Source organism: Phoca vitulina, unplaced genomic scaffold (assembly GCF_004348235.1).
Source record: "Phoca vitulina isolate PV1807 unplaced genomic scaffold, GSC_HSeal_1.0 scaffold21, whole genome shotgun sequence".
NCBI classification, from domain to species: Eukaryota; Metazoa; Chordata; class Mammalia; order Carnivora; family Phocidae; genus Phoca; species Phoca vitulina.
The window spans coordinates 11,182,898-11,194,920 of record NW_022589724.1 but is presented as its reverse complement, the minus strand read 5'-3'; the positions used below and the strand labels follow the sequence as shown (position 1 = coordinate 11,194,920).

The 12,023-nt window shown below is 45.6% G+C and overlaps 1 protein-coding gene across 10 annotated transcripts in view; it reads right to left on the bottom strand.

Moving 5' to 3' along the window:
- PALM2AKAP2 (PALM2 and AKAP2 fusion) overlaps positions 1-12,023 on the bottom strand; it is a 448,663-nt gene that overhangs the window by 5,434 nt on the left and 431,206 nt on the right. For 9 of the 10 annotated variants that reach the window (XM_032418283.1, XM_032418278.1, XM_032418277.1 and 6 more), the window contains 2 exons: positions 8,779-8,957; positions 3,587-3,625 (listed from right to left, as the gene is read on the bottom strand). The exons of the other annotated variant lie outside the window; for it this stretch is intronic. In XM_032418283.1, coding sequence (XP_032274174.1) covers positions 3,587-3,625; positions 8,779-8,957 — 218 coding nt within the window. The remainder of the gene's footprint in view (positions 1-3,586; positions 3,626-8,778; positions 8,958-12,023) is intronic. 10 annotated transcript variants of the gene reach the window in all.

The window sequence follows — 12,023 nt, the reverse complement described above, 5'->3', positions numbered from 1 at the left end:
GCAGTACTGGGAACCAAGGCACAAGCAAGTTCTGGGTAGATTCACGGTCTGGGGGTCCATCTCAACCTGCTTCTTTGGACCTCTGACAAATGGATGGACTTCCCAGACCTCCCGTGTGCTTTCCTCTGGGAAGCCTTCCCCAGTCCCCCCAGCTGGGACAGCTGGACCTAACATGTAGGATGCACTCAGCCACGTCTCCTAAATGAATGTTCATCGTTAAGCACATAAGCCATATCATAGTGTCTTGTGTGTAAGCATACCATGGTCACTTATTCAATATCTAAGAATAAGAGACCAGTAGGGGCAAAGAATGCTACTAAGTCTGGTATAGTTAAGTAGAGGATTTGTCTAGAAGGTCAGTGCGTGGTAACACAGTACTGAGACAGGGTACTGGACTAGATCCGGAAGTCCTGACTTTCTTTCCAGTTCCGTCTGGAACATGGTGTTGTCCGTGGCATCTCGTGTCTCAGCTTTCTTCATCTGCAAGATGGAGACAGCACCTGCCTTGGGTCGAAGGCTTTCTCCGGAGACAGCGCCGACTCTGAAGTCCAGGCAAGTCTAGATTTAAATCCTAGTGACTGTGTGACCTTAGAAAAGTCACTTACCCTGGGGCCTCAGTTCTCTTAGGTGTGAAATGGGAATCATAAAAGCTATAGTACAGAGCTGGCGCAGGGAATAAATGAGGCAAAGTCCATACAGCATAGTTCCCAGTGCTCTGCGAGTTTTCAACCAATAATTATTTCTATCATTATTTGAAGGGGCTTTGTAAACAATGAAGCGTTCAGACGTAAGGCATTTTTATAAGGAGCACTACATCGTGTTGTCTCTGGGTAATACAAGGCTTCTGGTCTAGGACTGGCTCAGGGGTGAAGACATCCTACAATGGCTTTTTGAAGATTCAAATGCTAAGCTCTTGGAGAAGGTATCTAAATGAGCATTTATTCCATAATTAATTCAGAGTACAGTATTTGTGTGTGCGCGTGCACGCGTGTGTGTCTAAATCTCAAGCAAATCTAGAGCTCTGATACTTTAGTTTCTGCATATTAACTTTATTTCCTAAAGTTCACTCCTTTCTTTTTTGGGCAAAAAAAGCACTTGCCTCCCGAGCTCTAGTAATAGTAAACACATCACACATACTGTGAACCACTTACTGTTTTGATCCTCAAGACTGTTCTATGGGATACATACTATTATTACTTGCATTTCCCATAGGAAGAAACTGAAGCACAGGGAGGTTAAGTTGACCAATGTTACTCAGCTGGGGGAAGAGGTGAGGTTCGCACCCAGAATTCTGGGTGTGGAGCTGATGCCCTAGGCCACCGTGCTACATTGTGGCTCAGTGCCCATCAGGAGTCTGTTGGAAGAAGCAACAGAAAGAGCAGTAATACTCTCTATAGGAATGGAGAGGGGAAAACATTAAAAAAAAAAATTAAAAATAATAATAGAAAAATCTGATTTAAGGTTTTATCATTTTCACAAATTCAGATTTAGGTCTGGTGAGAGGGAAAAAAATCAATTCTCTTTGAGCAACCCTCTAATATTAATTTTCTCTCTCTCAAGCTTGGGGAATTCAAGCAAATCGCTCATCTCTGTGTAGAAATCAACAGACAACTGTATTTGGAGTATGGGTAACAAAAGGCAGAGGGGTTAAGTAATGTCAGTCACTCCATTTACATTAATATTTTGTCTTCCTAAGTCCTCTTCAATTGAAGATAGACTGGGCCCAGTTTTATCTTCCTTGGACATATTTGACCAGATTTTCATTATTCTTAATTATGTTAACTCAAAGGGGATGGGGCCTAGGGCCTAATTCTTCCACTGCCATTGCCTAGATGAGAACCACAATTAGCCACTGAGGAGGGTACCTGGGATGACATATCTTTTATATTTCATTACTCATTTTATATCTTATGAAAGAATACTCATATCTTTTGAAAGAAAATTACTGATAATCATCAGCTCCCATCTCTGGTACTAATTACTTTGCAAGATAGGGAGATTTTAAAAATACATTGTGCTGTAAGTTAGCACAACCATTCTGAAGAATAATTTGCAATATGTAATGAATGCGAGGATGTAAAGCCCTCTAACCAGTACTTCCCCTCCTAGATATATAGAGAGAAATTCTTCCAGAGCTTACACAAAGAGAAACGCGCGTAACATTCACTGAAACATTGTTTGTAATTGCAAAAAATAAGGAAACAAAGAAAGAGAGAAAACAACCAACATTTCCATCAATAGGAGGATGAATAAACAGTGATATATTCATTCAGTGGGATACGATACAACAGTTATAATGAATGAGCTGGAGTCGTAACAACTTGGAGGCATCTAAAAACAATGTAGACAGAATAAAGTAAGGAGCAGAGGATGTTACAATGTGGTATCGTTTCTAGAAAGTTTTAAGGCATGCAAAACCAAGATGTTATCCACGTAGACAAACATATGAAATATAAAGACATGCATAGAAATGATTAACAGCAAACCTAAGAAAAGTTACCTCTCAGGAGAGAGAGAAATGGGGATTGGAGAGAAGTAACAAGGGGGCTTGAACGGTATTTGCAAGATTAATATTCTTGATATTATTAATATGTTATTAATATTAATAATTTAAAAATATTAAGCAAATATGAAATGATAAGAATGGTCAAAGCTGGATGGGTGGGCTTTATTGTTTTATTATCTCTTATTATTGGAACATCTGAATGCCAACTCCATGACATCGAGGACTTTGTTTTGTCGACTGCTCTATTTCTGGAACCTCAAAGAGTGTCTGGCATGTACCAGGTCCTCAATAAATTGTTAACTGAGAGAATGAATGAATGATTCTCCCTACAGTTCTGTACATTTGAAATAATTCTTTTAAAAATAATAAAATTCTAAAGAAAAAATACAAAAACATTGTTTCCCCATAGCAAAAAAAAAAAAAAGGAAAAACATTTAAAAATTAGGGGAAAATGAAAAATACTGTGACTTTTCATAGCACAGAGAATTGTGAAATCTGTGTAAAAGGAAATTGTAGAAGAAAGGAGGAGACTTGGAAATTCAATGCTTAAATTAAAGAGCTTCCAAAAACAAACAAACAAACACCAGGTTTAAAGATGGGAGCGGGGAGGGGAGTGGGCAGTGGGATGGTTCACTTTTGGAACAACTTATCCTGAAGATCCTGAGGCTATGGAGTGGAGCTATCTGGATTTGTGTTATGGGAAACAAAGAACTGGATCAACAGCTCAGGCCTCTTGAGTTGCACTGTTTTCTAACCAGACCAGAGTTATCTTTGCTATCAGTGCCTGAAGAAACTAAAGTCCATGCCCTTGAATGCAAACACCTTCCAGATCCATGAGCAGGGCAAGGTCTTCTCCAGCCCCACCACACAGCACAGCAAAGCACAGCAGCGGGGAGCCCTGTCGCATGTACCCCAACATTTCCAGGCAGTCCCCAGTTCCGAAAAGGCTGGAAGAAAGAAACACAGAGACGAGCTGCTTCCGTGCCCGTCTCCTTGAACACATCAGGAAATGGCAAACCACAAGAGCATGCACCTGGGTCAGGCATGCAGGAACACCAAGACAAACAAGTGGAAAAGTACCTCGGAAGTCACCTTGCAAGACAGTAACTTAGAGGTGTACTGGCAGAGAGGGAAAAGAGCAGGTTAGTACACAGCAGAGACACACTCGCACGACACCCCCCAGCTGGGAACTGGCACCACGCTGGGTGTGGGAGGGAGGGGAAGTAACACGGGGAGACCATCACACACCCACGCCAGACTCGCTTCATCTGATATTAGTTTATTTAAAAATCTGTATCTTTTGGAGCATGTAGATACCCTGCTATTCATTAATAAAAATATCAGATAAGCCACACTTTGTTAATTCAAGATTCGGTGCTTCCACTTTCTGTGCTTTGAATTAACAAGAGTCTTCCCCGCCCCCATATACAAACAGCTGCCCACCAGCGCGGTCTTTGATGGCCATTTTGGATTTGCTAGAATCTGTAGCCAACCAGCCTCTTCTCTTCCTGTAGTTCCTTTGAGCCCCACAGCAGTCTTGTAGCCCACTGTCCCACGAAAAGAGGACCCTAAGCACAGGCTCAGGACTTGATTTGGATACAAGGTTTGTGGGGGCAGGTCCTGTGAACCTGAGCTGTGGATGGCACTTACTAGGGAGGGCACACAGCCATCCTTGTCACTGTTTTGGGGGCCTGGATAAGTTCCTGACAGTGGGGTGATCATGTAGGAACTAAAATGACCCTTTAGTTCCTGTAGGAAACTAAAAGTCTCTGCAAGAAATGCTCAGAACAAAATGGGCCAGCTATGGGAAATGACATAGAAGAATGGACTTCGGGCAGCCCCCTCCGGAATTATGGTAATGGTAATGACCTTGCATTTACACAGCTTAGGACACTGGAGGCATTTCTCGGTCTTTGTCACTGGCATCCACGGACTGGTTAGGTGGGGTCATATGTCTGTGGTCATTAACTGCTTCTACTGTGTAGCGCTAAAAATGATAGTTCTGTAATGATCAGGCTGATGATTCGCGTCTGATGAATTCTCTGTACCCCCACAGGGTATGAGCAGCTAGGAGAAATCTGGGCAGCACAAAACATCCTTGCTTGTGGCTAAGCTTCCCGTGGAGCCTGCGGTGTGGGGCACAGGATGGGCCTCCCTCATCCACTCACTGAGAGTAAATATGGCCACGGGGTGTCTTGCTTTGAGGGGGAATGTGTGCGAGGAATTCTTAGAAAAGCGGTAACTGCTAGCCCCCAGCTTTGACTTAACCCAGGAGGACAGGTGAGGCCTTCCCTTATTCCAAGACAGGCAGTGATGACTGAAAGACGTCTCGGTAACTATTTTGGGGGCAAGAGAGAGAGTAGAAAACCCACCAAGAGTGGATCCTACGCTAGAAGCCGGGTTGGGGCTGAATGCGTCTAGGAGGCTGTAATTTGGATGCAGGCCAGCATCTCTTCAATTGAGAAAGGGAAAGCAAATCCACCAACCTGTTCAAGAGCATCACTGACTCAGGAACCCATCATCTTCTGAGGCTCAGGGAACAACTGGCCAGAAAAAACACTTTTGCCTAAATATCCTTCCCTTGCAAGGCATCAGGGAACCTTTTAGGAAACTATGATTCATTAGTCCGTTGTGTGTTACATGACGGACCAGAGGTGGCATCAGGCCCAGCTAAGGGGACACTTCCACAAAGAAAACATTTCCAGATAAGAAACCTGACTGTTGCATCTGGCTGGGTGATGCGTGCAAGGCAGAGAGGCAGCAGGCTGAGGGGGTGCATGGGGCTGCAGCTCAGTTCCCCCATTCCCCTCACAGTGTGGCAGGGGCCGGGGCGCATCCTGGAAGAGGAAAAAGGATGCCTTTTTCTAGTTCTTACAAGGCCTTGTGAAGGCTGGTAAACAGCCAGGGTAAGGAGGTAAGGGTGGGGATAGCAACCTCCCTACCCCCAAATTAGCTGAGGGGTCCCTTAGTCAGTGGGGCCTGGCTGAAGCCTGAGCTCGGAGACACTCATCGGTGACCACACCACACACAGCGTGGAAACCAGCAGCTAGCACCGGCCCCAGGTCTGAGCTGGTAACAAGGGTGGCCGTGTGGGGATCACTTCTCGAGAAAAGGGACTTCTTCCAGTTCCTCGTTACTGACTTTTTCATCAACTGCGAAAGCAGGAGGACATCCACAGGTGACTTAAGATCCCCGATGCAGTGACTTGTGGGCAGGTATCCCAAAAGAGAGTCAGGATTGAATTTCCCATCTTCTGTCGTTCTCTGAGCCACCCCCTTGTTTCCAGCAGAAGAGGGGGACAGCTCAGGGACATGAAAAAGGCCACCGAATACGGCAGCTTCCCCCCACACCATCCCCTGGCAGGGGATCCATGAACCAGCGGCCTCCTTCTGGTCCGGCATACGATTTTTTATAAAGTGGGAAGATTGAAGCTGGAAACGAGCTGGGGACAGGACTCCAGAGACCACTGCTGCTCTGGGGCAGGGAAACTGAACCTATTTGGAATGGCAAGGATGTCTTTCTCGGGGGCTGGCAAAAACCACTCGTGAAAACTACAGGCACAGCTCATAGCTTCCCTTGCCTCCTCTGTCTGCTCTTCTGTCCTTCATGCTCAGTAAGACCATGTGTCTACCGTACCACTACACATACATCCTAACTGCCCCATTTTGGTTTTAGGTCTTCCTTCTCCTTAGCAAGCGAGTAAGAATTCTTTTCATTCCAGTCAGAAAGAACTCGCCGCTTCCTATGAGCAAACACAAGGTTTGGTCCTGATCGTGTGTGAGGGACCCAGAGTGCGACCAAGTGACTTTACTGGAAAGAATGCTGGCAGGTGGATGCGTGAGGTGACACCGGACTCAGGTGAGCCATGTGAGGCTTCTGGAGGGTGGAGGAGCTAAGAAGCCGTGTTTCACCCTCAGAATAGCGTATGTGAATGGCACCGGGAAAACAGGACTACCAGCTTCTGCGGCAGGGAAGCCAGGTACGCAGTCAAACATCAAACAATCCATTGGCTCCCTATGATTATCCTCCTGGTAGGAGAGATGATTAAAGAAGGGGCCAGAGATCAGCTAGGAAAACAAAGGCAGTTTGTTCATTCCTACAGGGAACCTTTAACACGTTCTCCAGTGACTGATGTAGATCCAGTAGAAAGGATCCCCTGAATTAAAAGGCCTAAGGGATGAAAGAACAGGTGGCTCTAAAATCAAGTTTGGCTGATGGTCACATATGTGCTTTAGAAGCAATCCGAGTAGGTTTTTGAAGTTTTGGGTCTCTTAAAAGAGGATATAGTGGATTGGATAGATTTTGCTCTGTTCCTAAGAGTTTCCTACAACAAACTTGGTTCTCTTGTAATATCAAGAACAGCGCAAAACACCTGGCTTTGAATCCAAGGTCTGGGGATATTAACAGCCTGATTAGTTAATAGGTTTCTTCCTTATGCAAAATGTTTATTTCCTTGAGAAAAACAGAGATGGGAGGCCCCACCTGCCACTTGGTTGAGTATGTGAGGGATAATTAGCATATTGAAATGTTGATTCCAAGTAGATTCCTGAATACAAAGGGGATATCCAATCTGGTTGCATCCTGAGTTTGCACGAGGGTGGCTTTCAGCCTGTGTGTGTGGAATGAGTGGCAGTGGGCTCTTCACTTTCGTGGGGAGTATTTGCCTCTAATATCTGCACTTCAACACGACAGGCACACACAGGCAATGTGCAGACTGTGCTTAGAAAACACCTGCAAGGGTCACATGCAGAGTGCTTCCGTTCATTCTTCCCCTTCCATGCCAGGATGCAAGGGGGCCCCCCAGCTAACCTCTACCACAGCTGCTGATATACGGTGTGGACTCACTGGGAGAAAAGAAAACAAGCCATTTACAGCACTGAGCTTCAAAAGCACAGGCTCCAGAAAATACCTAAAGGTAAACTCCGTATTTTCAGTGGGGCTGCAAAGAAGTGCTGGCTAAGGTGACCTTATGGGCAGAAGTCCTATGGGCTTGGGGAAGGAGCCCCAGCAGCAGAATTGTCTGCAACAGCGACCGAGGGCCAGGCCCCATCCACTGTGCGGTAGGAGGAATGGCCCCCGAAGGCTCCAGCCGAACAGAGCAGCTGAGGCCGTGTTCTAGGCAGCTTAGGTGGAAACCCAAGGGAGAGCCTGGGGGAAGCAAGCGAGTCAGCAGCTGCTATAGATGTGTCCGCTTTCTTTATCACTAAATATTTTTAAAAGCATCGTTCAGCATCTGGCTTCAGGTCCCGAAACCCTTGAACTTAGCCAACCAGGATATGCGAGGCAGTAAGTAGGCATGGGATTCCGACTGTGAGTCCGTAGCATTCAAGTTTAAGGTGACCCAACAATTTATTATCCAAACTGGGGCAGTTTTTAAAAGTGAAAGGGGATGCTGTTAAAAATTACACCAGGACCACAGGCATAAGCCAGCACTGTCCGGGTCAGCTGGGCAATGTCTTCAACGGACCCAAGCTATTTGTGACCTAGGTGAAACTGGGGGGTGGGCAATGACCACTTCGATAAATGGACGAGACTGAGGCCACCAGACCCCCCAGGAAGTCGGCATGGGCCCCCTGAGGCTGGTCCCCGGGCTTCTGGCTATGGAGACTGTCTCTCTGACTGGAGAAAGAAACTCCAGAGCAGATGATGTCCTTCACGGCTCATGTGAATGTCACGTGCAAAGGCGCTGAGAACCGAGGGTAGTAGGATAGTCCTGTGGTTTCTAACTGTCATTTTAAATGGCTCTTTCCTGCCAAACTGTACACACACGCTTGGTAACAGCCCAAAACCCATTCAGCCTTCTGCACGCTGTGTCACATTTATGGGGACTGCTCAGAGTAGACAGTAAAAGGGACAGCATCATCAGAGTTCCCTAGAGAAATTAAACCTCTATGGGGCGGGCCAGCGATGGTAGCAGGGAGTACCCGGAGATGATTTGGGGGTGCTTGTGTCCTTCCTCCTGTGTTGTGCTGACGTGGTTTTTTTTTTTCTACACACCAAACATCATCCCCTGCACCAGCCTCGCCGGTGGGTTCCAGCTACACTCGGCAGCAAAAGGACCCACTCCTTGCATCATCCACATTTTTGAGAAACATGGCAAAACACCCAAACCCAACTCCAGGCACGTTAAACGGACACATTTGAGAATTGGTTTCAGAGCCAGGACACGGGCCAGACGACGGCATACACACCCGTGCCTGAACGGGGATAACTGCATGCCACGCGGACGTTCGCCCTCAGAGAAGTGAAAGAGGAAAGGAGGAAAAACTTACACTACTATCATCCATTCTCTCACGCCTTTTAGATTTGTGGGTCTCATAGTCTTCCATGAGGGTCTGCATCAGATTCTTGGGCCGCTGGGATCCGGCAGCCTCTTCGGGGGCTAAGTCAGGCTGTGAGCTGGGGCCTTCAGGTGAGGGGGATGGAGGAGGTTTGACTTTCTCTATTTTCCCTGAAACAACACGAAGAGAACACCCTTTCTAAGCTTGTCTGCTCATGACTGCTTCCAGAAAGAACACTGGCAAAAAGCAACCTCTGACAGAGAGCGGTACCAGAATGGTTGTTAAGTGTGGGTCACCGTACTGCAGGGACCAAAGGTTAAAGACGATGTCACAAACCCATCCGACAAAGACCTCAAGGACACCAGTGCTACAAAGTCAGTCAGACCAAGGAGGCCTGCAGGCACTCTGGAAATGTATGTCAGACAGACACTGGGCCCAGTTGTTCTGGGGACGTGTCCTCTAGCACAGATTCCAGAATTCGACTGTCAGAGGTGGCGGTGCGGCCAAGCCTTAGAAACCCACGTTTTACAGTTGAGGAAAACAGGCTCTGCAAAGGGGACATCGTGTTGAGGTCCCAGGGAGCTGGGCATGGTTCTAGGTCTCTTGCTTTCCTCACCAGGTTCTTTCCTTATATCAGAAGCCACCAGTGGGCAGCTGACCTGCCCAGCCTTTCTGCATGGGCAGCACAGGACTACAAAACATTTGAATGAGAACCAGGCTTGTTGTTCCCAGGTCACCCCAGTCTTCTACTGGCCAGCTTCTTTCTTGACCTTACCTGCTGGGGTCCTGAGAGCAAATGGTTTGAGACTCTCAGACCTTAGGGTCGGAACACCAACAAAGGAAGGCTGGATGTGGTAGAAAGGCGTGCGCCAGACTTGGGAAAGGTGAGATTTTTAGCTTTTGAAGTGCCCTACAAGAATTCTCAGGATAAGGACATCAGGTCAACCATGATGCCGTGGTGACTCCAGACACTTTCATTAAGACCGTCTGCATCCTTCCCTCTTGGGAAATGCCTGGCCCTGACTTCCGGCCCATCACGGGGTGGGTTTCATTGCCAGAGCCCCAAACGCACCTCTGAGAGGTATCTTCAGGTGCAACAGCCATGATTTTTCCAACTATGCCCATCACGGGAGACACAGATAGGGTGTGTGAACAAGGAAACACAAATAAATAGGGCCATTCGAGTCTAAAAGTTTGGCAACCACCAGGGGAGGAGACAGATCCATTTCGCCCCTTTCATTTGCAAGCGGAAGGTGGCTAGTTTCTTCCTCTTCCCCCCTAGACTTCTAACTTGGCAACTGCTATAGTGACAGTCACAAGTGGAGCCTGGGGACCATGTCTCCATGTGGACTGCTACAGCTCTTTTCTGGGCATAGCTCCTTTTGATGGGAGTTGGACAACCTCCCCACCCCTAGAGTTCAGAAACCCCAGGTTTTAATTCTTGCAATTCCATTCACTAGCACTGTGTTGACTGTAAACAACCATTTCATGTTCCCACTCTTATCTTGGGCCGATCACTTAAGATCTCTAAGCTTCAACTTTCCTAGTTATAGAAAGAGAATTTGGGAAGAAGTTGTCTTTGAAGTCCCTTCTAACTCAAACATTTTGCTATTCTGTCAAATATTTTTGGCAAGAGGATCAATCTTTACTGGTTAAAAAAAAGGCATATGGCCATTATATTTGGCAAATTAGGTGCAAAGTGGTTTTTAATACACAGAGCACTCCATCTGCAGACTCACCATTCCATCATAACTTAGTGAAACTCATCGTCTTGACCTAAATTACCCAGATCACTAATGAAAAGTCTTTTGATATTGAGAGTAAGGCCATAAATATTTCTAAGTCCTCAAATTCACTAGCAATGGATTCTATTTTTTATTATGGAAACAGGGAATGCTACCATGATACCTATAGACCCATCAACTATATTAAATAGTTAGCAACATTTTACCATGCCTTCTCCATCTATTCTTCCTTCTTCTTTTCATACTGAGGTATTTTAAAACAACCCTAGACCTTAGGTAGTATCACCCGTGAATGCTTAGTATGTGTCTCTAGAAATTCCCATTGACTTTTTAAATGAAGCCTTGAGAACTTATACAGCATAGTGGTGAGCGTGCAACTCTGGAGCCAGCCACTTGGGTTTGAATCCACCACTTAGCAGCCAAATCTTGGGCAAGTTACTTACTGTTTCTATGTCTCAGTGTCCTCATCTGTAAAATGGGTATGATGCTAGAGGTACCTACCTCCCACAGTTGATATAAGGACTAAGTTGATATTTATAAAGTTAATATTTAAACAGTGAGCATCCAATGAATCTAGTTACTATCTATTTGTAATCTCAAAGAACAATATGTCTACCGAGTGAGAATGAGCAATTTCAAGGGCAATTCTGCATAAGATTTTTGCAACTTTTCTAGAACTAGAACTAGACACCAAATTGCCAGGGTGATCATTTTCCAACCGACCACACAGGTGTCCAAATAATTTCCCAGCAGTCACCTCTCCAGTATTAACCTTCTAGAAAACAGAGTCCATATTCACTGCTCTAACTTCGCCTTTTCACACATACCACAGGAGGACCCCTGGCTCATGGCACTTTGTTTATACTTCCGTGAAAGCCTTTTCACATACTGACTTGTATCACACCTGGTTGTTTAAGCTTCTCTTCTCAGTTAAGCTATAATGTCAACTCAGGATAGGGATGATTTCAACCATTATGAATCCCTTAACTCATCTGAATGTAAACTCCATTAGAGCAGGATCTTGTCTGTCCTGGTCATTGCTGGATCCCAGCACCCACTGGGTATTTGGCACAAGGCAAGAGCTCATGTTTGTTGAATGAACCAGTAAGTACATTATGACATATACGTAGCATCACTTGTTAAATGCTTGTGGATTGGGACAAAACTCCCAGTAAAGAATCTGAGCAAAGAGTTTAAATGTTTTCACCAAAGTCATGAAATAAAGCAATCTTGGTCTACAGAATCACAGACTCAATGGCTTTGTAGTAATAGCAAGCACATTTATGTGTCATTTTATTTATAGGCTTCATGTCATTTGATCCTTACAACAACCCTGGGATGTAGTCAAGGTCGATGCCATGACATCTGTGAATGGTTTAGATTACAGAGACTCAGAGGCTAATGCCAGCCCAAGTTACCGTTAGCTAGAGTTAAATCAGAGTTGGGTCTGGTCTGGAACCCAAATTGTGTTGATTATGGCTAAATTAGATG